Source organism: Desmodus rotundus, chromosome 3 (genome assembly GCF_022682495.2).
Source record: "Desmodus rotundus isolate HL8 chromosome 3, HLdesRot8A.1, whole genome shotgun sequence".
Taxonomy (NCBI): Eukaryota; Metazoa; Chordata; class Mammalia; order Chiroptera; family Phyllostomidae; genus Desmodus; species Desmodus rotundus.
The window spans coordinates 151,472,236-151,498,887 of NC_071389.1; the positions used below are offsets into that span (position 1 = coordinate 151,472,236).

General features: G+C 42.9%; 1 protein-coding gene across 7 annotated transcripts in view; it reads left to right on the forward strand.

Moving 5' to 3' along the window:
- The window catches only part of CSAD (cysteine sulfinic acid decarboxylase), a 21,662-nt gene extending 8,556 nt beyond the window's left edge, over positions 1–13,106 (forward strand). For 2 of the 7 annotated variants that reach the window (XM_053921459.2, XM_024575486.3), the window contains exons 2-16: positions 2,722–2,861; positions 3,133–3,269; positions 3,532–3,658; positions 3,738–3,828; positions 4,185–4,291; positions 4,714–4,829; positions 5,323–5,402; positions 5,692–5,746; positions 9,823–9,939; positions 10,015–10,079; positions 10,364–10,445; positions 10,878–11,077; positions 11,223–11,274; positions 11,415–11,504; positions 12,421–13,106. In XM_053921459.2, the coding sequence (XP_053777434.1) occupies positions 3,144–3,269; positions 3,532–3,658; positions 3,738–3,828; positions 4,185–4,291; positions 4,714–4,829; positions 5,323–5,402; positions 5,692–5,746; positions 9,823–9,939; positions 10,015–10,079; positions 10,364–10,445; positions 10,878–11,077; positions 11,223–11,274; positions 11,415–11,504; positions 12,421–12,594 (1,482 nt within the window). In that variant the 5' untranslated portion in view covers positions 2,722–2,861; positions 3,133–3,143 and the 3' untranslated portion in view covers positions 12,595–13,106. Of the gene's footprint in view, positions 1–2,721; positions 2,862–3,131; positions 3,270–3,531; positions 3,659–3,737; positions 4,292–4,627; positions 4,830–5,322; positions 5,403–5,691; positions 5,747–9,822; positions 9,940–10,014; positions 10,080–10,363; positions 10,446–10,877; positions 11,078–11,222; positions 11,275–11,414; positions 11,505–12,420 lie in introns of those variants that run through there. The other 5 variants (XM_053921460.2, XM_024575485.3, XM_071221035.1 and 2 more) reach the window with 4 other exon arrangements.
- The last annotated feature ends 13,546 nt before the right edge of the window (positions 13,107–26,652 follow it).

Consider the following 26,652-nt stretch of genomic DNA (forward strand, 5'->3'; position numbering starts at 1 on the left):
TGGTTACAGGACTAGAGATCCCATGAAGTCAGAACAAAACCCGTGACTTGTGAAAAAAGCAACATCTCAGCCAGAGGCTAAAGTGCTGTTCCTAGCCCTGTTCATGTCTTTTTGCTTTATCACTCTGTATTGCAGGTTAATGTCCTTCTTGCTTTTAAAAAGAAAAACTCTCTGCGGGAGGGGTTCTTCCCTCTTTCAGGTACCCAGGACAGGATTCTGTACGGGGAATGAGGGTAGTGATGCCTCACCTTCCTGTTTACCCCTGGAGGAGACTGGGGGTGTCCAGAGCCCTTGCCTCCAGATTTCATTTCTGAGAGGTGACTGACATGGAATGGACAAGGAAGGTGCCAGGTGGACGGAGTCAAGGTCTTCTCTACAGACCTTCCCTTTAGAGCTATCGGAAATGGGAAAGGCCTCCCTCCAGCCAGGGGTTTCTCTTTCTTCACTAGTCATTTCTTCCTGGCAAACCCCTGGCAACCTGTTTTCCACCCAGGAAGAGACAGGAATGTCTTCCCTGGCCTGCTTGCCATATCAAGGGCCTGAGCTCCTACGGACACCAGCAGATGCCTTGGAGAATCTCTCTTTAAACCCCTTATTTTACCGAAAATGAGGTGCTGAGGTATCCTCACTCCTGGCCCAATGGCCTTGACATCACAGCAAACTCAGGGCCTGAGAGAGCCGCACATGAGACAATCAAGTGTGATGGTCAGGGGCAGGGGCTTCGCAGCCTGACTCACCGGGTCAAACCCAGCTCGGCCACATACTGACTATGTGATAAGGAGAAGTTAAACACATAGTGTCTCTGAAATCTCAGTTTCCTCATCTTCAGTTGTTGGTAAAAATCGTATCCCAAACAGTTGTGAAGATTAGAATAATACATATTAAGTATGTAGTGTGGCATATGGTGAGTACCTACTTCAATGGTACCTATTTTTATTAGCGTCTGTCCCTTAAGACTCCCAGCGTAAACATCTCACTGCTGCCACCCAACAGGAGACCTAGTGTGAGTGCTGAGGAAGGGCAGGCTCTCATTCCCAAGGCCTAGGCTAGCTTCTTTATTAGCTCCAAACCCAACCTACTGAGGAAAAGTTTAAGTCTAAGACCACCAGTGTCCCTTGGACCTTTGTTTTTTTCTAGTGTGGAGTCCAGTGGCTGTTGACAGGATGACATTAGAGCAGCCCACCTTGAGGAAGGTTCCTCCCTTTCCACATTTTTTTTGATCCTCTTGCCCCCTCATCTGGGGGATTTCCCAGGCCTCGGTGTTTGCCCCTCTTTCCTGGGCCGTCACTCTGAACCTTCTCTCTCAGGGGTAGTGGAGTTGGTCACAAGGCTTCAGCTGAACCCTGACTCTTAAATCTGCTTTCTGTTCTAGCATCTTATCAGAGCCCTGGGCTTGACCGCCTCCCATATGAGTATCTGTAGTCCCAGGACACCTCCACTTGGATGAGTATTTCCAAGAAATAACCATTTTACTTTCCATCCGGCTTCTCTTTTCTGCATTCATTTTCTTTCAGGGGCATGATTATTCTTCCAGTCCCCATGCTTGAAACCCCAGGGTTACCTCTGACTCTTCCTTCTCCTCCAACGTAGATTTCATGAGTGTTAAGTTCAGTGCAACCTAGTGAGTGCCAAGCCTTGTATACTCCTCTGTCCTTTCCTAATGATACCATCCTAGTCAAGTGTGGATCACCTCATGTCTGGTTTCTGGCAATAGCCTGTTACCTCTGCATCTTGCTGCTATACATCGGTCTTCTGAGAGTATCAGCTTCATCACATTTTTCCATGACAGACAATCTTTCAGTGACTTCCCATTTTCTGCAGGACAAAATTTAGATTCCTTGGCCTGGCTGGCACTCCAGGCTCCCCATAAGTTCATGCAGCTGTGCTCCTGTATCACTCTTGCAGATGCTCCCTCCAGCCAGCTAGACCTTCACTGACCTTAGAACAAGCCACACTCATTCCTGATGTAAGCTTATGGCAGTCCTCCCCTACCCCTGCATGCCTCTCTTCCTCCCTGTCAGCAATTTCATTTCTCCTGCCCACTTTGAGGATTCGGCTCCAGTCCCCTCCTATCTTCACCAGTCTTCAGCCTTCATCAATCTCCTCTTTTCCTGAATGGCCCTTGGGGTCAGCATCCAGTCAAGCCCTGGGTGATAACTGTTGCATGTGCATCTGTGGCCTCCCAGTGGGACCGGGAGGCTTTCTCAGTCCCAGCACGCTGTCATGAACACTGCTGGTGTTCACTTCAAACAGCCACTCCCTGTTTATTGAGCACTCTCAGCCTGCAAGTCACAGGGTTACACTTACTTAACAAGATCCTTCCTCAATGTAACCTCCTTTCCTTCCTGCTCTGGGAGAGGCCTTTAGAGATAGGGACCATTCTGAAAAGACTGGGGGTTGGGATGCAGAGATAGGCCTCTGAAGCTTCCCTAAATCATTTCATCTCCACTGGTCTTTCTCAGGCTTCCCCACCCCCTCCGCCTCCCCTCCCTTTGCCCCTCTCTGCCTGCCAATCATCTCGCAGGAATCCCACTCTGGACCCTTTGCTTCAGGGTGGGAAGCCCTTCTTCCTGCTGGCTCTCTGCTCCTCTTAACTCTCTTGTTAATGTGGCATGTGTTTTTGCCTTTTATCTCATTTTCCGCCTTCTCCCTGTCAGCTAATGATTATTCAGGGGACTTAACCTATTGTCCCTATCCCAAATCTGTATACATTTTCTTAAGGGCAAGGTCATGAGAATGATGTCATGGTCATGTGACTGCTGCTTACACCTCACTCCCTCTGCTGCCCTGGTCTTAACATTCTGAAAATCAAATTGTGTGCCCTGCCTCCAGCTGGCCTGAACAGAGACCCAAACAGAAAGGTAAGCCGCTGTTGTTGCCTTAGGTGGGCAGTGGCCACTAGATTTCACATGCTCAATGCTAACTGCCTTTTTTCCTCTCAGTTGTTTCAACTGGCTTTCTCCCTAGACACTCTCATTTGCCCTCGTCTGCACAGTGGAGGCTGGGACTGAGCTGCAGGACTGGAGCCTTAGGCACATTAAGACATTGGGATTCTTGCTGGTTAGGTCCAGGTTGGATACACAGGCTGAGTGGGCTATGTTCACAGGCTATGAACTCCTGCTCTGCTCGTAGATTTTATCCTGATGGCTGACTCCCAACCACTCCTCTCCCTTGACTGGGACCCCGTGGCTGCAGAAGCCTTGCTCCGGGATGTATTTGGGATTGTTGTGGATGAAGTCATTTGGAAAGGGACCAGTGCTACTGAGAAGGTGGGTCCTTTCTCCCTTCTCTTCCTGCCCATCAACCTGGTTCAGAACTTTGCTCCTTCCACAAGACTTCTCCCCAGACTTTATTACCGTCTCACTGTGTGCCTCAGGGATTGGGTACTGGGTCTTACTGTGTTTATTTACCATTGTTCATGTGTTGCTTTAAGTGCACATTGGTGGTATCTAGTGTATACTGAGATGTGGTTTGGACAGCCAGTAGATAGAATGTGTAAGGGCCCCTAGAATCTCCCGCTTCTCCTCCGAGGTCTGTGAGTGGAAGGAGCCGGAGGAACTGAAGCAGCTGCTGGATTTGGAGCTGCGGAGCCAGGGGGAGTCACAGGAGCAAGTCCTGGAGCGGTGCCGGGCAGTGATCCGCTACAGTGTGAAGACCTGTGGGTCCTGGGTGCTGGTGGGAGGAGTGTTTGGAGTTTGTACCCAGCTCCACTCTGAGCTCCCTATCCCCTTCTCTAGGTCACCCTCGCTTCTTCAACCAACTCTTCTCAGGGTTGGATCCTCATTCTCTGGCCGGGCGCATTGTCACTGAGAGCCTCAACACCAGCCAGTGAGCCACGCCAAGAGCCCCACCTACCACTCCACGAAGGATATGGATTTGCACGAGACTGCCCTGGGGGGAGGGGAAGAAAATGGTTTTGCCCCCATCTCTGTTTTCTGAGAATCTCTGCTGCAGAGTCTTTCCCTTTTGTGCTGTTCAGCCTCCCTTTCTCTAAGCTTTCTCCTATCTCCTGATCCTAGTTTGTTCTCATTCTTGCTTCCTTGGTTCTATGTCACCAACTCCTTCCTTTCTTTGGGCCCTTCCCTTGCTCATTCTCACCACCTGCTCTCTTTGACTCCTCTGAGAATCTCACCTGGCATCCCTCCCTGTCCCTTCCCTTTTCTTGTTGTTCCTTCTCCTGGCAGGTACACTTATGAAATCGCCCCTGTGTTTGTACTCATGGAAGAGGAAGTGCTGAAGAAACTTCGGGCGCTAGTGGGCTGGAGCTCTGGGGATGGGGTCTTTTGCCCTGGTATGTGAGGAGGGGAGTGTTTTTTTGGCCTTTTTAAGGCCTCCTCTTTCCCCACAATGCTCTTGATCTAAGCTGGCAGGGAGGGGGCATTCCTCTTTCTTTCCTCTCCAGCTGGGCTCTGGCCAAACCAGAAAGAGGCTGCCCAATACTCTGTATCCCTGTGTTTGCCAAAGAGTCCCTGGGATCAGTGCTCCTGTGCCTGCTCCCCCTGGGTGGAAGCTGTTTTGGATGCAGCCCAGGATATGTTGGGGGACAGTCAGGGATCTAGATCCCTGTTCTTGGTATCTGTCCATCTCTAGAGCCCTGGGGGCCAATCAGTTGTGTTTTTTTGATCAGTTCTTCTGGGTGGAGAGGTCAAGAGAAGCAAGCTCCAGTTTTGACCCACTGTCTCTCCGTCTTGGCACCACCCCCCTCTGTGACAGGTGGCTCCATCGCCAACATGTATGCTATGAACCTGGCCCGCTATCAGCGCTATCCTGATTGCAAGCAGAGGGGCCTCCAGGCACTGCCACCCCTGGCCCTCTTCACAACAGAGGAGGTGCGGCCTTCCCTAGGCTCCTAAGTCTAATCTCTAGCCAGTGGGATCTGAGATCTCTCAGGTTTTCTGCCTGCCCAGACTCATCTCCTCCAAGGCCAGCCTGCCCTCAAGTATCTGTGCTTCCTTCCAATCAAGGGGGCTCCCATTCACCTCGCCTTCAGTCTGGGGAGTGGGGAGAGGAAGGGTCATGAGTGAGGTGGACACAGTCCACACTCTTTCTACCCAGAGTATAGTCCACGGACCAGCAGCATCAGTATCACTGGAGCATTTATTAGAAATACAGAATCTCAGCCTCTACCCCAGACTTACTGTATCTGACTCTGCATTTTAATCACATACCCTAGCAATTTAAAGGCTCATGAATGCTTAAAAAGCCCAGGTCTACATGGGCTCATCTATTACAACTTACACTTGGCTTTTACTAGTCTCTTCCGTCTGCATCCTCCCTGCCCTCCCACTCCTAGCCTAATGTGCTTTCTGCTTTCCTCCACAGTGTCACTACTCCATCAAAAAGGGAGCTGCTTTTCTGGGATTTGGCACCGACAGTGTCCGAGTGGTCAAGGCAGATGAGAGGTGACAGTCCTGCCCTTGTGGTCCTGACTGGGCTTGGTGCTGCATACTTTCCTGCTGTCGGAAGCTCTGGCTGAAGGCTCCCCCCTCTGCTGTCCCCTCTCTGTTCCTGCAGAGTTGTCACTTCTGTCTCTTAGTGCTAGAGTCTCCTACCCTGTCCCCTGAGATGTTTACCCTTAGGGAAAAATCAACACTGTGGCCGTTGTATTGTTAAACCCATATTACCCTGATCTCAACACTTCCTAGCCTAGAGAACCACTTATGTCTTTACACACTCAATTTTCTTTTCCAGAGGGAAAATGATCCCTGAGGATCTGGAGAGGCAGATCTGTCTGGCCAAGGCTGAGGTGAGTGAGTGAGGGGCACTGGGGTGTGCAGCAGGCTGTGGAGCTGGGTTGTGTCCCTTTCTTGGTGGGTTCTTTGGGCTCTCCCTACTCAAGGCTCCCTTCATCCCTCTTCTTGATCTCTGTGCCTGCCTCTTCTGTGGGCTGAAATGATCCATGGGGAGCCTGAGGAGCGAGGAGACTTTGTGGTCCTCTCAGGGACTCTGCCGAGACCCACAGGCAAGATCTGATCCCAAGAGGAAGGAGCAGGATTGAGTTACTAAGTGGAATCCCAAGATGGCACTACAGAGAGGGTGTCAGGGGCCTGAAGTATACTGTGGAGGGTTTCTCTGTGCAGGGAGGGTCTGTACAGAGAGAACTTGGGGAAGATGTGCGGGCCAGTGGTGAGGAGTGCAGACTGTGAGCAGTGGGAAACGTGGAGGCCCAGCACCCCCTCCACACTGGGGGGGCTATATGAACTGCTGCAGCTGTCATGGAGGGCATTTGGTACTATATATAAATTTTAAAAGTATCTGGCCACAGAATCCCACTGCTAAGATTATTTTATAAATCACCATCATAATAGTTTGAATTCTGTACACTGGAGCAAACTGTAAAATTTTTTTAAAAGTTAATGTCCATCAGTAGATAAATTACGATACCATATCTATGTGTCTTGGTTCGTTCCTTTGTAAAATGAACATAATGTAGAAGTTACCACATAGGACTGTTATGAGGATTAAATGAACTAATATATATAAAGTAGTTAGAGCCCATGAAGCACTGTATAAATATTAGCTACTATTTGTTACTGTTATTATTATGTCTACTACATAGACATTTAAAAGAATAAGGTGGGAACGTATATACTAACATGAAAATACCTCCACTATAGCCCTGACTGGTATGCCTCAGTTGGTCGGGTGTCATTCCACAAAGAGAGGGGTCACTGGTTCGATCCCTGGGGCACACGCCTGGGTTGCGGTTCCATCCCTGGTTAGATGCATGTGAGGCACAACCGATTCATGTTTCTCTCTCACATCGGTGTTTCTCTCCTCCTCTTCCTCCCTTCCTCCCCCATCTCTAAAAATAAATAAATAAAATCTTTTATAAAAAAGAGAATACTTCCACTATATGTTTAAGTCTATAAAAAAGAGAATACTTCCACTATATGTTTAAGTCTATATATATAAAGTATATATAACAAATTGCAGTATAGGAAGGACAGATTGAGCTTATTATTATTTAGAACAATATGAATTTATTGAATAGGGACATTACCTCTGAGGAGCAGTTATGAGTAGCAATTAGATCAGTGGAGTATCACTGTTTATTGTATAAACTTTTTTTTGGTAATAGATTTATTGAAACATAATTTCATTTACATGCCATACAATTCACCCATTCATTAACACATTTACAGAATTGGGCAACCATCACTACAATAAATATTAGAATATCTTCATCAGCTCCAAAAGAAACCCCATACCTTCTAGCCATCAATCACCCATACTCCCATACTTCCCATTAGGCCACCACTAATCTATTGGTGTCTCTATGGATTTGCCTATTCTGAATTTTTTTCATAGGAATGCAATCATAGTGCACATGGTCTCTTGTGGTGAACTTCTTTTACTTAGCGTAATGTTGTCAAGGGTCATTCCTGTTGTAGCACATACCAGTTCTTCATTCTTTCTTATTGCTGGATAATATTCTATTGTGTGGATATGCCACATTTTATTTATTAATTTCTCAGTTGATGGACTTGGGTTGTTTCCAGTTTTGGGTTATTATGAATAAAGCTGCTCTGAACATTCGTGTACATGTTTTTATGTGAACATATGTTTTTCATTTCTCTTGGTTATATACCTGGTGGTGAAATTGCTTAGTCATATGGTAGCTCCATGTTTAACCTTTGAGGAACCATCAGACTGTTTTTCAAAGTGGCCGCCCCCGTCCTGGCCAGTGTGGCTCATTTGGTGGGAGCGACGCACTGTAACCAAAAGGTTGTGGGTTTGATGTTTGATCCCTGGTCAGTGCGCATGCCTGGGTTGCGGGGTCCATCTCCAGTCCGAGTGTGAGTGTGAATGGGAGGCAGCCAGTTGATGTTTCTTTGTCACACCAAGGTTTCTTTTTCTCCCTTCCCCTCTCCATTCCTTTCTCTATATAAATCAATGAAAAAAAATCCTCAGGCTAGGATTTAAAAAAAAAGTGACTGCACCAGTTTATAATTCCACCAGCAGTGTATGAGGGTTCCAATTTCTCCCCATCCTCACTCACACCTGTTATTTCTCTTTTTGATTATAGCCATCTTAGTGGGTGTGAAGTGGTATCTTGCTGTGGTTTTGATTTGCATTTCCATGATGACTGATGATGTTGAGCATCCTGTCATGTGCTTATTCTATTCTGTTCAAGATATAAGTAAGTCCTTTATCAGATATATGATTTGTAATATCTCCTTCTATTCTCTAGTTTGTCTTTTCACATTCGGGATGGTGTCCATTGAAGCACAAAAGTTTTACATTTTGATGAGTTCCATTTTGGTTTTTCTTTGATTGCCTGTGCTTTTGATGTCATATCTAGGTAGTCTTTGCCCAACTCAAGCTCCTATATCTTCATATAAGAGTTTTGTAGTTTTAGTTCTTACATTTAGTTCTATGATCCGTTATGAATCAATTTTTGTGTATGATGTGAGAAAGGGGTTCGACTTCATTTTTAAATGGTTTTTAAAAATTGAATTTATTAGGATGATATTGGTTAATAAAATTATATAGGTTTCAGGTATACAATTCTATAACACCATCTGTATACTATATTGTGTGTTCAACACCCCAAGCCAAGTCTTTTTTTGTCTCTATTTGTCCCCCCATACCCTTCCCTACCTCCCCTCACCCCCCTTTCTCTCTGGTAATCACTGTACTTTGTCTATGTCTATGAGGGTTTTTTTGTTTTTTGCTTAATCCCTTCACCTTTCTTACCCAGCCCTGAAAAGCCCCCTCCTCTCTGACAGCTGTCATCAACTTCATTTTTTCCTTTTATATGTGGATATCCAGCACCATTTGTGAAAAGACTGTTCTTTACCCCAGTGAATTGTCTTGGCATCCTTGTTGAAAATCAATTGACTATGAATGTGAGAGTTTATTTCTGGATTTTCAATTCCCTTTCACTGATCTGCATTCTATACTGTAGACCACATTGTCTTCATTAATGTAGCTTTGTAGTGAGTTTTGAAATCAGGAAGTGTGAGTCCTGCAACTTAAGGGTTCTTGTTTTCAGATGTTTAGGTTCAGCTTGTCAATTTCTGTCTGCAAAGAAGCCAACTGGGCTTTTTTTAAATAAAGATTTTAAAAATTTATTCATTTTTAGACAGAGGGAACGGGAGGGAGAAAGAGAGAGAGAGAGAAACATTGATTAGTTGCCTCCAGTATGAGCTTGGATCAGGGACTGAACCTGAAACCCAGGCATGTGCCCTGACTGGGAATCGAACCAGACACCCTTTGGTTCACAAGCTGGCACTCAATCCACTGAGCCACACCAGCCAGGGCAAAACATTATTTGTTGTTCCACTTATCTATGCATTCATTGGTTGATTCTTGTATGTGCCCTGGCCAGGGATCAAACCCACAACCTTGGCCTATCAAGACGACACTCTAACCAACTGAGCTACCTGGTCAGAGCTATTAATTCTTTTTTAAATGTTTAATAGAATTCATCAGTGAAACCATCTGGGCCTGGGCTTTTTTTATGACTTTAAAAAAAATACTAATTCAAGTTCTTTATAAACTTTTGTACTACTAGAAATTTTTAAATAACATTTGATCTTCCAGTAAGGCATTGAAATTTGAAAGAGTATGAGCTTTGGAGATGGACTATCAGACTGACCTAGGTTTGGATTCCATCTCTGGAGCTTCAGGTTGGGGGCAAGTTTCTTTACATCTCTGAGTCTTAGTGTTTCACCTGCAAATGGAAGGAGATAGAGGTACTTTGTAAGGTTAAAAGGGCCCAGGTCAGGCATGCAGAGAGTTTAGCAATGGGCTCTGGCACCGGTCTCTGGGTTGCTTTTTAGATGACATCGCAGCCTCTTTCTCCCTCTGCATTAGGGTGCTGTGCCATTCCTGGTCAGTGCCACTTCTGGCACTACTGTTCTGGGGGCCTTTGATCCCCTGGAAGCAGTTGCTGATGTGTGCCAGCGTCATGGGCTGTGGCTGCACGTGGACGTGAGTGGGACTTGGGCCCGAGGGTGGGCTGGGCTGAGCTGAGGCCAAACCCATGCTGCTCCTTCTGCTCCACAGGCCGCCTGGGGTGGAAGTGCCCTGCTGTCACAGACACACAGACATCTCCTGGATGGGATCCAGAGGTGCCTGCAGCTCCTGCTCCCTGAATCCCATCATTCAAATCCTTGATCCATAGAATAGTCATGGTCTAGGGAGCTTTGGATGGCAGTGGGGGACAGACATTGGAGGGAGGGGGATTGGAGAGATGGTTGATTGCGACGGGGAGTTCAGAGAGCAGACATGGCAGTTCTTCCTGACTCTGGGCTGGGGTGAGACTAAAGCCCCTTTGCTGAGGTCTGGGAAGGGAGAGGAGCTTGGACAACTTAAGGAAGAGCCCGGTGACCCGGCTGTGCTGTACCCACCCCAGGGCTGACTCTGTGGCCTGGAACCCCCACAAGCTCCTCACAGCAGGCCTGCAGTGCTCAGCTCTTCTTCTCCAGGATACCACGGTGGGTCTGCCCATGCCCCTGGCTTTGTCCCATCTCTCAACTTAGACCTCTGTCTTCTTTTCTCTCTCACCTTAGAGGGGGTCCTGGCCTTACTCTGTTCTCCTTACCATCCCACCTGAAGCTGAATACCTGCAACCATCCTAATTCCCTGTAATGGGCTCTCTCACTCCCCAAAGGCCTGTCTTCATGCAAAAGAAAAAGTTTCCAGCTTGAAGCTGGAATTGAAGGGACCTGGGTTGAGTTTGGGAAAAACTCCGGTTGTTGGGAGGAAACCCAGAGGAAGGGGTCTGAGTTGGATGGTAGCCATCCCACCGGTGCCACCTGGTTCCAGGGAAAGGAGCGGGGTAGAAGGAGATAAGAGGTCCTCTAGTAAAGTGCTGGAGGAAAGCTGGGTGGGGAGGGTGGGTCTGACAGCCTCCCACCCACCCACAGGATCTGCTCAAGCGCTGCCACGGGACACAGGCCAGCTACCTCTTCCAGCAGGACAAATTCTATGATGTAGCCCTGGACACAGGAGACAAGGTGGTGCAGTGTGGCCGCCGGGTGGACTGTCTGAAGTTGTGGCTCATGTGGAAGGCACAGGGCGGGCAAGGGCTGGAGCGGCGTGTGGACCAGGCCTTTGCCCTTGCCCGGTAGGAGTGGGGGTGGTTCCAGTTCCCCTCCCCAGGTCCCTTCTTTGAAACCTGTTACTGCTCTCAGTGCCTCTCCAGCTCATTCTCTGGGTCTGTTTTATTTTCTTTCCTCCCCCACCTGTGATTTCTGACTCTCTGTTCGAAGTTACCTGGTGGAGGAAATGAAGAAGCGGGAAGGATTTGAGTTGGTCATGGAGGTACGACCTACCCTGTGCACTTTGTTCCTACACCCCTAGCCTATCTTACATGCAAAGCCATGGTGGAAGAAGAGGAGCAGCAGTGAGGGGGGGCAGTCCCTCTCCTCAGCTCACACCTTTCTCTTTCGCATTCCTCCCAGCCTGAGTTTGTCAATGTGTGTTTCTGGTTCCGGCCCCCCAGCCTGCGGGGCAAGGAGGAGAGTCTGGATTACAGTGAAAGGCTGGCTAAGGTAGGCTTTCTTCCCCCTACCACGGGGCTCTGGTTAACCCAGTTGAGGGAACAAATGCAGCTTGTGTATTTACGCCACCTGCTGGCTTTGGGTGGCATGGCTTGTCCCTTTACTGGTCTATTGCTCCTGAGGTGGGGACGTGAATTGGAAAAAACCAACTTGTCCTCATTGTCGTGGGGATGAGGATGGAGAATAAGGTATGTTTCTGGGAAGTAAGAAGAAGACAGAGAGGGCATTACAGGGTAAGTCACCAGTGTACATAGACCCGTGTGCTGGGACTTCTGCAGGGAGCTCAGGTCCAGGGCAGAGATATAAGGCAGGCAGATCACAGAAGAACCTTACTCCCTGATACTGGGGACGAGCAACCCAGTAAGTCCAGTCCAGACATGCCTGCTAGAGGTGAGGAAATATGTCATAGGTCCCTAAATATAGGTTGGTAGTAGGTGCTGCAGCTGATCTGAAAGGACAAGAATGTTCTTGCCCTGGAGAGGTAATACTTAGAAAACAATACTTACCAATTTGAAACCAGTGTGTTCAAGGAACTCTTGTAAATATACATGTTAGATTACAGAGTACAGATCAAAAATATTACAGGAATTCAGAGAGGGAGAGAAAGTGACTGGGGCTTGAAGTTAGACTAAAACACCATTATGATTCCGGGAAGTGAGGATTTGACAGAAAATGGCCCAGAAAATAGGCGAGATGGGGAATAAAGCAGATGGTAGAGAAGGCCAGGCAGGTTGGCTGTGGCAGAAAAGGTAAAGTGGGGCCACGGTCAGCATCACAGAAATGAGTGGTACCTCCAGGAAGTCCCTGGGTGGGAGGGAAATGCATCTTGGGTAAGTTGCTGGCCAGGAAGCCCCCCACCCTCACCTGACCCCAGGCTGCAGCTGGCCATTCTACACCCCTTCCACAGGTGGCCCCGGTACTCAAGGAGCGCATGGTGAAGAAAGGCTCCATGATGATTGGCTACCAGCCCCATGGGACCCGGGGCAACTTTTTCCGCATGATTGTGGCCAACCCTGCACTGACTCAGGCTGATATGCACTTCCTCCTCGATGAGCTGGAACGGCTAGGCCAGGACCTCTGAGTCTTCTCCTTCCACTGTCGGCCTTGACAGCCCCCTCGCCTTCACTGGCTCTGCGTATTCCCTCCCTGTGTTCTCAAGACCAATCTTTTTAGGAAACAGAATGGCTGTAACCATTTATATCCCTTGACCCACTAACTTTCCTATTAAATATTTGATATTAGGAGAATGTTTAATAAGCTATAGTGTATCCTTATGGTGGAATTTTACTCTGCCTTTAGAATTATGTTTAAAAAGAGAAATTTTAATTGGTATGAGAAAAATACTTTCATTATGTTATGTTGAAAAACCTGGATACAATACTTTATTATAGTAATATCTGAGCTACATTCAAAAGTATATAGAAAAAGAGTGATGAAATATGCCAAAGTGGTAATAGTTTTTTCCCTGTAACTGGATTATAGGCAATTTAAAAATTAACTTCTTTATGCCTTTTGTGCTCTCTCCTTTTATTATATAATGAATATGCATTACTTTTATAATGGAAAAATAATAAAGTTAAATTTTCAACTATATTATTGTGGTATGTTTTGAAGTTTGTTACCTTTCAACCAAAAAGTGGAGAATGCAAATTAATTTTTTTAAGAGGCAGGTGAAAGATAGAAAAATTTTATCCTCAAAAATCTTTAGTGGAAGGGGAAAAACCAAGAGTGGAGTCCTTCTAAAATTCATTGTATTTTAGTGACATTGAAACAAAATGGGCGCTGACTGTATCTTGAGACCAGAGACTTCTCTACTTATTTTTTTTTAAAGATTTTATTTATTTATTTTTAGAGAGAGGGGAAGGGAGGAAGAAAGAGGGGGAGGGAAACATCATTGGTTGCCTCTTGCCAGCTCCCAAATGGGGACCTGGCCCAAAACCCAGGCATGTGCCCTGACTGAGAATCAAACCAGTGACCTTTCGGTTCGCAGGCCAGCACTCAATCCACTGATCCACCCCAGTCAGGGCTCCTCTTATTCTCGAAAAATTCTCACAAAAACAGCAGCAACAACAACAACAACAAACCCAGAAAGAAAGAATTTTCCTTCTGTAATTTAAATAGAAACCGTGTTAAAAGAAAAAAACAAATCAGCAACCAAACCAGTGTTGTGTCTTCTGTTATTGCTACTGTCTTACATAAAAACATCTCTTTTACACTTACAATCTGAGCTGGTGTTGCTCAGTCACTTTTTGGGAAAGAGGTAGTTGGTTACACAAATTACCAAGGACAAGTGGCAAATGTACCAGAACTTTCTGTTTCCAATTCCTAAAAATACCATTTAGGAAAATAATAACATGGTCATGTAAAAGTCATCCAAAGTTATTTGCAGAGGCAAATGCAAACTATCCAAACCATTGTAAGAGACCATCCAAATCCCAGACCCAATTCTCTTGACCATTTGGGGGTGGGGAGAAGTATTTCTATTCACATTTATTAATAATTCTCCTATAAATTGTTATTCTTGTTATAAATGGTATTTTAATTTCCAAATAATAAAATCATTTTGAGAGTATTAATAATTTGAACTTCAAGCCCTCATCTTTAAAGAGGTCTAAATATCTATAAAATATCTTAAATATAGTAAAAAAGGAAAACTAAAAAACCCCCTTATTTTCAACTCAAAACAAAGCCAGAAAGCAAAAATAAAAACAAAATCTTCAAATTCCTTGAATCATCTGCATTTGAGAAATATTTTTAAGAGAATGCCAGAAAGACAGGACATAAAATCAGGGAATCACCTGTTCTCCAGCTTTAAAATTTTATTTATTCATTTTTAGAGAGAGGGGAAAGAAGGGAGAAAGAGAGGGAGAGAAATACTTATGTGTGGTTACGTATTGCACACCCCCTACTGGGGACCTGGCCCACAACCCAGGCATGTGCCCTGACTAGGAGTCAAACCAGTGACCCTTTGCTTCACAGTCCCACGCTCAATCCACTGAGCCACCCCAGTGAGGGATGTTCCAGCTTTATAAAACCAAGGGATGCTTCTATTTTTCTGTTCCCAAAATTCAACCTCAAAATCTCTGGGTACAATATTACAGTCCCTCTTTTGCTTCCTGTCTCTTATTGACATTTACTGAGCTCCTGCTCTGTGTAGTTCCTCTCTCTGCCTTCAAAAAGTTTAAGACGTAAGCAGTCATCCCTCAGCCTGGGCACATCCCTGTGCAAGGGCCTGTGCACACGCCATGTGTCTCCTTTTGCGTCAGTGTTCATTCCTCTTCATGGTTTGCTCCCTCATTGCCCTTAGATTTTTGTTCAGATATCGCTTCCTTATTGGAGCTTTGAATATTCTATCTAAAATGACATTTTCACCCTCTATTCTTTTTTTCATGTTTATGCTATTACAGTTGTTCCCATTTTTTCCCCTTTGTCCCCCTCCACTCAGCCCCTCCCCCAACTCCCTCAGGCAGTCCCCATCCTGTTGTCCATGTCCGTGGGTCATGCATATATGTGTTCTTTGGACGCTCTGTTCCCTGTGCTGTACTTTACATCCCCATGACTATTCCGTAACTACCAATTTGTACTTCTTAATCCTGGCACATTTTTTGCGCATCCCCCAAACCCCTCTCCCATCTAGGTGCTTGGTTGATACCTCTTTTTATTAGAGTTTTTTTTTTTTTAATGTGAATTTGAACACTTTTCCAGTTGGATTTTATACACTGTGGGGCAAAAGTAGGTTTACAATTGTGGGTACACAAAATGCTGAGTTTATTCTTATATTATTATTTATTAATTATTGCATTATTTCCATATGAACAACTGTAAACCTCCTTTTGTCCCACCCTGTATAAAGCCAGCAACATTCTTACAACCCCTGGTTTAGTGTTAGCATTACAAATTTCATAGAATTATAGGTCTTGGAGCTAAGAGGCCAGTACAAATATTCATCTGATACAACCTTGGACTTTAGGAAGCTTTTCTTTTATTCTTTTAAAGATTTTACTTATTTGTTTTTAGAGAGAGGGGAAGGGAGGGAGGGAAACATTGATATACAAGGGAAACATGGATTGGCTGCCTCCCAACTGGGGACCCAGCCTGAAACCGGACATGTGCCCTGACTGAGAATCAAACCCGAGCCCTTGAGGTTTGCAGACTGACACCCAGCCCACTGAGCCACACCAGTCAGGGCTAGGCAGCTTTTATTTTAATCTGTGTTTTACAAATAAGGAGCCTGAGGCTGGGCAAAGCTGAGGTTCTTGACGAGAACACAAAAAAGTTTGTCTCTAGAGCGGAAGATGTATTTTATTCAAAAGAGGGATATTATTTGTTTGGACAGGCATCATGCCTTTAATTTTACCCCCCACCCCCAAAGTAAAATAATTCTGTGCTTTCTTTTCTAAACTGAATATGATGTCAGTTTTTTGAGATCCAGTTCCCACATGTTAGAAGAATCCAGTGGTCTGATGGCCTAGTTTTGAAAATGTTCATAAAGTTCATTTTTAGCAAATTCTCTGGGGCCAACAATTAGCCTTCACATTTCCTTAGTTTGTAGCATGTTATTTTTAGCTTTTTCTTATAACCATATACATTTTAAAGTTGGCTCAGAGGTTTGAGTGTTTTTAATGTCACCCGGAGTTGTGTTGCTGCTCTTCCCTTCTGCTAGTGAAAACAGATTTGAGGGTTATGTATACCAGGTATTGACTCTGGGATTTCTTTGGGGGAAGATTTTAAACTACATATTCAACTTCTTTGTTAAGGGGGCTCTTCAGGGCTATTTCATCTTGAATAAGCTTAGGTACTTTTCGTCTTTCAAGAAATTATATATTTCATTTAAGTTGTGAGGTTTATTGATATAAACTTGATTCCTGCCCCAGCTGGTGTGGCTCAGTGGATTGAGTGCCAGCCTGTGAACCAAAGGTTCGCTGGTTCGATTACTGGTCAGGGCACATGCCTGGGTTATGGGCCAGGTCCCCAGCAGGGGGCGTGCGAGAGGTAATCACACATTGATGTTTCTTTCCCCCTCTCCCTCCCTTACCTTCTCTCTAAAAATAAAATAAAGTAAAATCTATTAAAAATAAACTTGATTCCTTATTATACTTTTACTATTGTAGACTCTGTAGTATTGTCACCTTTCTCATTTCTGATATTGGGGATTTGTGTCTTCTCTGTTTTTTTTTCTTACTCACTTTAGTTAGAGGTTTATTGCTATTGATGTTCTCAAAGAACCTGGTTTGGTTTCTCTGAGTTTCTACTTATTTGTTTTCTACTTAATTGATTTCTGCTTTACTAGTAATTGTTACTATTCCTTTTTTCTGCTTCCTTTGGGTATAATTTACTCTCTTCCTTTAGTTTGTTTGTTTGTTGGTTTCTTTTTAAAGATCTATGTATTTATTTTTACAGAGAGGGGAAGGGAGAAACATCAATCAGTTGCCTCTCACGTGACCCCAACCAGGGACCTGGCCCACAACCCATGCATGTGCCCTGACTGGGAATCAAACCTGCGACCTTTCAGTTTGTGAGATGACACCCAACCACTGAGCTACACCAGTCAGAGCTTCTTTGTCTAGTTTCTTGAGGTGGAAGCTGAAGACATTGATTTTAGATTTTTCTTTTTTTCTAATGTAGATGCTCAGTAATATAAATTACCAAGTACCACTTCAGTTTCATCTCCCAAATGTTGATATGTTGTGTTTTAATTTTCATTTGGTTCAAAATACTTTCTAGTTTCCCTTTTAATTTTTTCTCTTAATTTATTTTTTGATTCGTGGGTTAGTTAGAAGTGTGTTCTTCAGATCCATATACAGTAGTCCCCCATCACCCCGATCCACAGAACATACATTCCAAGATCAGTGGTTTCCTGAAACCAGGGATAATCCCAAACCCTATATACTATGGTTTTTTCCTATACATACATACCGACAATAAAGTTTAACTTTAAAATTAGACACAGTAAGAGATTAACAATGGTAACTAATGATAAAATAGAATACTCATAACAATACACTGTAATAAAAGTTATGTGACTGTAACTACCATTGTACTAGAGGTTTCAGCTGGGTGATAAGGCAAGGAAATAAAAAGACATAAAGATTAGAAAGGAAAAAAGTAAAATTGTCTTTATTTGCAGGTGATATGGTCATCTATTTGGAAAATGCTAATGAGAGCCCTGGCTGGTGTGGTTCAGTGGATTGAGCACCAGCCTGTGAACCAAAGGGTCGCTGGTTCAATTCCCAGTCAGGGAATGCCTGGGTTATGGCCGGGTCCATGGTGGAGGATGCACAAGCGGCAACCACGCACTGATGTTTCTCTCCCTCTTTCTTCCTCCCTTTTGTCTCTAAAAATAAATAAGTAAAATCTTTAAAAGAAAAGAAAATTCTAATGAATCTACCAAAATCCTTCTAGAACTAGTTTAGCAAGGTTGTAAGATACATCAGTATACCAAAAATCAATTGTATTTCTATATACTAGCAACAAACTATTAAAAGTTGAAGTAAACAAACAATATCACTTATATTACAATGTAGGGAACCGTTTTGTTTTAGTCTGACAAATGTGACTCAGCCCTGTATGGAAAACCTACAGAAGTGAAGTGGTGGGCAGGAGCCAGACCTTCAAACCAGGTTTCCCTGTGGGAATCAGGCCTAGAAAATGTATCCAGACTGTTATGGCTCGCTCTTGCTAAAACTCCCTCACCCTGGTCTAAAACAGTAGATGTTTATTGCCTACCTTCAAGGTAATGTCCAAAGCCTGTGTGAATTTTCCCAAGGACAGAGCTAATCAGCTCGTCACCTTTCCCTGCTGCATTTGTTATTTTAATTTCTTTGATTGAACCTAAAATGTAGACAACAATATTCTATTTAATAGATAATAAATCCTTCTTTGATGTAAGACCCTAGAAAAACAATAAAAGCCTGTCCAGGCAGGGGTCGGTGCTCTCTCCCCTTGCGAGAGTGGCCAAGGCGCTCTTCCCTTGACAGAAGTGGCCACAGGATTCTCATCTTAAGAGAGTACCGTACCCTCCCTTTTTCTCCACAGGACGGCTGTAGTCTGTGCATTTGTTCTCGTCGTCAGTCACAACACGCAGACTCTGCTGGCCGGAGTCTGCCACATTACAAAGACATAAAACATTTAGGGACAACTCTGATGAAAGATGAGCAAATCTTTCACTGAAAACTAAAAACACTGCTTAGAAAAATTAAATAAGACAAATGGAGAGAGACACATATTTGTGGGTTGAAAGATGCGATATTGCTGAGATGTCAACTCTCCCCAAACTGATCTATAGATTCGATGTAATCTCAATAAAAATCCCAGCATGGTTTTTGTAGAAACTGACAGTTGATTCTGAAATTCATATGGAAATGCAAGTGATCTAGAATAGCTAAAACCAACATTTTAAAAAGAAAAACGTTGGAAGGCTTACACTCCCTGACTTTAAGACTTAATATAATCAAGACAGTGTGGTGTTAGCATACTAATGACAAATAGATTGATAAAACAGATGTGGGAGTCCAGAAATAGGCCCACACATATATGATCGATGGATTTTTAACAAAGGTGCAAAGGCAGTTCAGTAAAGACAGGAGAGTCTTTTCAACAAAGAATGGTGGGACAACTGGCTGTTTATATGCAAAGTTGAGTTAGACACCACATGCTCTGAAACTGAGGGAACAGGAAACCTCAGGCACTTATGGTGAAAATGTAAATGACTCCAGTTCTGGCCGTTCTGGAGAACATCTGCTCGCCCTTAGTGAAATTAAATATGTCTTAAAAACTATCTCATAGGACATCTCATGAAGAACCACTGTCCCCTCAGGCCCATTCTAAATGTCCACGACTAGGTTAAGGCATATATAAAATGGAGCGTGTGTATATGATGGAATACTACACAGTTATCAGCAGAAATGAACTAATCTAACTTTACCTGTACCATCACTGATACATCTTTAAAAATAGTGAAAATTATGGCATATATTACTTTATATAAATTTAAAAGGTACAGGACAACACTATATTTTTTAAGAACACATATAAATTTGTCACGTCTTAGAGTGGATCGCTATAATACGAAGGGAAATGACAGGAAGGGATGGTTCCTTGAGTAAACAGCCCATATGAAAATATGGAGAGGCACCTTTGTAGACCCATGATTAACACAAAAGTGAGTGGAGGTGAGAAACCAGCAACAGTGAGCACAGACACCTTTTTCCAGAAGTTTTCTTGTGACGGGAAGCTGACAGGTGGGACAGCTTGATGAAGATGCGGGGAGAAGAGAGGAAATTAAGGGGGGCACAGTAGAGAAGCATACCAGATGCTGATGGGAGCAATTTGGTAGAGAGGAGATTGGTGGGGGTGGTGCCTGGAACCATCAAAGGGGCTAAGTGTTTAAGATGGTGAGAGAGGGAGAGTGGCCTTTGGTGTGAAAAGGGCTAATTCCTCCAGCACACAGGATGAAATTGGAGTAGAGGAGAGGTGAGGCATATGTGTGCTGGGGGGAGATCTGTAGACTTGGAGATGGATGAAGAGGAATGAAATACTTTTTTGAACAGTGGGATGGGAGTCCTCCAGATAAATAGTAGGATCATTAGACATGGCTGAAGTGCCCATTTGAGGTCTGTGTTCTAGAACAGTGGAGTGTATGATATGGGAGGGGGCCTCCAAAGGGTAGAGCAAGGAAGGAATGACATGGGAAGGCAGAGCTCTGAATAGTGGAGCTGGAAGTGTTACTGATATCGTAGACCACTGAGCCATGCAGATTAGAAAGGGGCCACAGATGAGTGGAGTGGGTATTATATGGGGGCAGGAGGAGCCCCAAGATAGGCAAGAGTTTTGGAGAGAAAACTGGGCAAAAGCATCAGAGGGTTGAAGGGAAGGTATTTGAAGCAGGAGGGTGAGTGCACAGTTTGGGGGACACAGAAGGAGCAGTGGTGAAGAGACCCAACAGGAAGACAAGGTGGTTCCTGGCCAAGGAGGAGAATCCAGCAGTGCAAAAGGGTAGTTCCAGTGCTGTCCCTGCCTTGCATGCACACCCTGATTCCAGGTACTTTATACCCCACATCCCCACTGACTCTGGTGAGTCCTGGAGGGAGGGCTGGGACAGTCCCACTGCTATCCTGTGGGTACAAGAGTAAAACAAGGGTACCACAAGGAGGAAGGAGTCTTGAACCTGTACATAGGTGGGGCTTTCTAGTCTGGCTCATCTCTACTCTACCTCTACCTAAGAGTGTCCTACTCTGGGTGCCTTTGACCTCTGCCAACCCCCTTCTCAGACCAGGAGTCAGGGCAGCAAAGTACCCATGAGGGCTCTGGTGGAGGAGGGGCCTGGATGGAACCCAGTTCTGTTGAAGCCTCAGTACAATGAACAAATTGAAGGACCCAACATAAAATGAGGAGGCAATACCTTCCTGACATAAGGTGCATTTCCTTAACATAAGAAAGGCATAACTTTGAAGAAGAAGGAGAGGGCTTGGTTTAGTGTATTCTAATGTGACATCACAGCATCAGCACCCCTTGAGAACTGTTAGCAATGCGAATTCTCAAGCCCCAGCCTGGGCCTAGTGAATCAGAAACTCCTGGGGTGAGGTGCAGCCATCTATATTAACATGCCCTCGAGGCGCTTCAAATGAATGCTCAAGTTTGAGAACCAAGTTCTAAGGAAATTTCCACTCCATCTTCCAAGACAGGCCTCTCCATAGCTATACTGCTGCTGGGGTCAGCAGTCATGGGGCACAAGTGAAGGCATGAACTGGAGGTTGGTAAGGAGAAGGCCTGGTGTGGAGATCTGGTAGGGAGCTTCCTCATTCTCACCACACAGAAGCTTGGAGACCAGCTTTGGAGGGCCCCTGAGCAGAGGTCAGGACCAGGAGGCTACTGGAAGAGCGTGACTCAGAGGGCCTTGGCCCGACAGGGATGAGGTCATTATAGCTTTTCCTGCCTACCAGATGGTACAGGAATGGAACCGCTGAAGAGGTAAATGGAAACTTAAGAAAATATTAGGAACACTTAAAGAAGTTCAAGTAGTATACCAGAAAAACATTTTCTGGAACTAAAAACCATTATTTTCAACAACAAAAAAGTCCTTATAGGTATTGAAAGAGAGAAGTCTGGCAACTGCCAGCCGAGACTCAAATTAGTGGCTTGGAACAACACATGGAAAAAGTATTTCAAAGCAGAGAGCAAATAATATGAAGAGATGGAAATAATGAGGAAAATATGAGACTTGGAGAATAAATCCAGTAGTCCTAACAGTCAAATACATTAGTTCCAAAAGAAAAAAAAGGCATAGATGGAGGAGAGGCAGTAATTTAAAAATAGAAGAATAGTTTGCCAATCTGAAGTAACATCTGAGCTTGCAGACCAAAAGGGTACAAGAAGATACAAAAAGGAAAAGCATACACATAAGCACAAAACTCCAGAATTCGAGATTAAAGAAAAGCTATTTTAAGTTTGCAGACAGAAAGAGAAAGTTATCTAAAAGGGAAAAGAATCAGATAAGGGGGAAAGGCATAGGACTTTTCATCTGTAACATCGGAAGCAGAAAGAGGGAACCCTGGGAGAAAAGGACGGCTACCCAGGAATCTCATACCCAGCTGAGAAAGCACTCACCTGTCAGTGAGAAAGAAAGGTATTTGAAGATATAAAGAATTCCCATGTCAAAAAAAAAAAAAAGAAAAGAAAAGAAAGAAAGAAAGAAAGAAAAGAAAAGAAAAAAAGAATTCCCATGGTTCACTTGAAGAAAATATTCATGAAAAAATTGGCTAGAGTACAGAGAAGTGAAGCTAGAAAAAGATGGCCCAGGCCAATTGAAGTTTTTTTTTCTCTCTCAAATCAATTTTTTAAAAAAGATCTCACTCAGATATTTCTTCTTTTAAAAAAAGAAAAGAGCCCTGGCTGGTGTGGCTCAGTGGATTGAGCACTGACCTGCAAACCAAAAGGTTACTGGTTCGATTTCTAATCAGGGCAAATGCCTGGGTTGCGGGCCAGGTCCCCGGTGGGGGGTGCGCAGGAGGTAACCACACACTGATGTTTCTCTCCTTCTCTTCTCCTTCCCTTCCCCTCTCTCTAAAAATAAATAAATAAAATCTGAAGAAAAAGAAGAAAAGGAGAAAGAAAAAGCAGTGAGCAACAAATCTGGCAAAATATTATATTGTTAAATGTTCATGGAGATGGATAGATGTCTAATTATATGTACAGCCATAAGTACTATACTATTTCAGCAAAACCTAGGAATTGGGGGGAAAGTGGCAGTAAATAAAACATCTTAATGGAAGAAATAAGTGATACACTTATATATTCTAATAATGGTAAAAACTATGTATTTTATTATTAGTGCCGAGAAGGAAGGTAACTACCAAGGGAATGGAATAGAGTGGAACTTCCAAAATGACAGCAAAAAATGAAATGATTAAAGAACAGACAATAAAATAGAAGAGATGATCATATTGTAGGGTCACAATTAATTAAAAAGAAGGAACAAAGAACAGTAGGACAAGTAGAAAACAACAAAAAGATGGTAAATTTGAATAATACAATAATAATATTAAATAGAAATGGTCAAAATATCCCAATTAAAAGGCATATATTATCACATGGGATAAAAAAGCAAGGCCTGACTATTTTCTGCTTATAAGAAATTCATTTTAAATAAAGACATATAGGTTGAAAATAAAACAATTGAACTAAGTCCTTAATCTTGTTAAGATCTCTGGTGTAAGAGAGCTTGTGGGAGAGCTCTGTTAAGAAACAAAGTTTAGCCCTGGCTGGTGTGGCTCAGTGGATTGAGCGCCAGCCTGTGAACTGAAAGGTTGCTGGTTCTATTCTCCGTCAGGGCACATGCCTGGGTTGTGGGCCAGGTCCCTGGTTGGGGGTGAGCGAGAGGCAACTAATCACACATTGATGTTTCTCTCCTTCTCTTACTCCCCCCTGCCCTCTGAAATTAAGTTTAAAAAATCTTTAAACACACATACACACAAAGCACAAATACTCATGGACAGGTAAATAGATAAACTAATTGTGATACAATGGACTTCTACTCAGTAATAAAAAGGAATGAATGTAATAACATGAATGAATCTAAAAATAATTATGCAGAACAAAAGAAGCCAGATACAAAGAGTACATACTGTATGATTCCATCTATATAAAACTCTAGAAAATGCAAACTAATCAAATGTGACAGAAAGCAGGTCAGTAATTGCCTGGGATGGAGATGTACAGGAGAGATTGTACAATGGATAGGAGAAAACTTTCTGGGGTGATTGATATATTCATTGTTTTGATTACAGTGATGATTTCACAGATGTATACCTATTTAAAACAATCAAAATGTACATTTTATTTTTTAAATTGATTTGAGAGAGAGAAAAACATCAGTTTGTTGTTCTACTTATTTATGCATTCATTGGTTTGTTCTTCAATGTACCCTGGCCGGGATTGAACCTGCAACCTTGGTGTATGAGGATGATGCTTTAACCAACTGAACTACTTGGCCAGGGCTCAAAATGTACACTTCAAATGACTCAGTGTACACATATCAGTTATGCCTCAATAAAATGGTTAAAATTTATTACTCAATAACTAGATTATGTGTAAACATACATTGTCAAATCCATTTTTAAAGGGACAATCAATTATTTCTATGATCTTGCAAATACTCAATACACACCCTGGTTACATGACAAACATCAGTCCTGAAGTCTAAGTTATCCAAATCCTTTAAGCTTGTAGTTAATAGAAACACCAGGCATCATGTGTTTCTGCATTTCCTCAAAGCTATAAGGAAAAGGCCAACAGTGTTTAAAGGGAGAAATGGTCAAATGACCTTAAACTTCATATGAAGAACATATTACTAACAACATCAACAAAAAAATCCAAAAAAAAAAAGTAAAGGGGAATTCAGCATACCAGATATCAGAACATTCTCTAAAGTTTCTGTGACTAAACACTATAGCACTGAACTAAAAACAGATTGGTGGGTATAATATAGAATCCTTTAGTAGATGCCAACATATGTGAGCATTATTTTTAGGTAAAGAACTTCTCCAAGTTTACAAAGCTTAAAATGCTTGAGCAGACAGTGTACCCAGGTCTCACTAACTCCTAAACTTTTTAATTTTTATTATTTTCTTTTTTGAGTAGGTAATACTCAAAATACCACTTTGCATATTACAAAATACAAAAGGGTGAAAACTTTTCCTGTTAAGCGCTCTTGCTCCCCAGCAGCCCTGTGTCCATCTATGGGGGTAAACAATGGAACAAGGCTCTTGTCTGTCCTTCAAAGAATATGCAAATAAGCTTATATATCAAAAGACACCATTAAGAAAATAAAAAACCAAGACACAAGCTAGGAAAAAATTTTATACTATATATATCTGATAAAGTATTCATAACCCAAATATATAAATTTATAATTCCTACAAATCAACAACAGAAAGACAACTCAATTTTTTAAATGGGCAAAAGACTTAAATAGATTCTTTAGAAAAGAGGACACACCAATGGCCAATAAGCACAAGAAGTGTTCAATGCCATTAGTCATCAAGGAAATGCAAATTAAAATCACACTCCACTCGAATGACTACAATAAAAATAGCCGAGTAAAATGAAACCTTGGTGACGAGTCCCGTGGGTCCGATTAGAATTCTAATACATTGCTGGTGCGAGTGTGAAATGGTGAAACCATATTGGAGAAAAGTTCTGCAGCGTCTTATAAATTGAAGCATACACCACTTCTATGCCCAGGCTTCTTGGTATTTACCCAAGAAATGAAAAAAAAATTATGCACAAAACAATTTGTGCATGAATCTTAATAGCAGCCTTATTGGTAATAACCCCAAACAGGAAGCAATCCAAATGTCTATCACCAGGTGAATGAATAAACGGCCGTGGAGTTTTCATAAGTGGAATACTACCGAGCAACAGAAGGTACCAACAACCGAGACGTGCAAAACATGGATTAATCTTAAAAACATATTCAGTGAAAGAAGCCTTTCATAAAGGAGTACATACTGTAGGGTTCTATTTATATGAAATTGTAAAGCAAACAAAGCTAATATATGAGAGTAGAAATCAGAAAGTGATTGCTTCTTATTGAGTTGACTAGACATGAATGTAAGAGAAGTTTCTGGGGGCATGGGAAGATTTGATGATTACATGGGAATATACAAAATTCATTAAATGAAACAGTTAAGATCTGTGCATTTTCTTGTGTGTAAAAAAAAGTGAAACTAAGAGATGGAGTAGGGACCTACAGATGAAAAGAAACTTACCTAACTGCAATGTATAGAGCTTATTTGGATTCTAATTCAAGCCAGCAAACTAAAAAAAAATATGAGAAAATTGGAAATTTAAACAGTGCTTGTTTGATGAGATAAAGAACTTGTTACATTTTAAAGATGTGGTTACGTTTAAAAAATAAAGCTCGGGAAATGGCAAAGTTATAGAAATGGAGAACAGATTAAGGGTTCACAAGGTCTAAGGAAGAGGTGAGGTGGGAGAGAAGTGGGTGGGTGTGGCTTAAAAGAGCAGCATGAGGGATCCCGTTGTGGAAATGTTCTGTATATTGATTAAACTGTTGTGATACTGCATACAATTGTGTATAGTTTTGCAAGATGTTACCATGGAGGGAAGTAGAGAAAGGGTCCACAAAATTTCTCTGTCTTATTTCTTACAACTACATGTGAATCTATTATATCTCCAAATAAAAAGCTTATTTAAAAGAAAATAAAAATGAAAAATGTTTAAAGTTTGGATAGCCAGTCAAGATAAAAATGGAAATAAACAAAATAAAAAATAAGATAGGTAGCAAAGCACAGAGGATTTTTTAGAGCAATGAAGAACTACTCTGTATATTGTAATGGTGGATACATGCCATACATTTGTCCAAGTCCGCTTGAGGGTATGATGTTAAGTGAAATAAATGAGACACAGAAAGACAAATACTTTATGATCTTGCTCATATTCACAATCTAAAAAGGCCAAACCCATAGAATAAGGAGTAGAATGTGGTTGCCTGGGGCAGAGGGTGGAGGAAATGAGGAAAAGGTCAAAGGGTACAAACTCCCAGTTACAAGATGAAAAAGTTTTGGGGATCTAATGTACAGCATGCTGACTATAATCAACAATACTGTACCACATACCT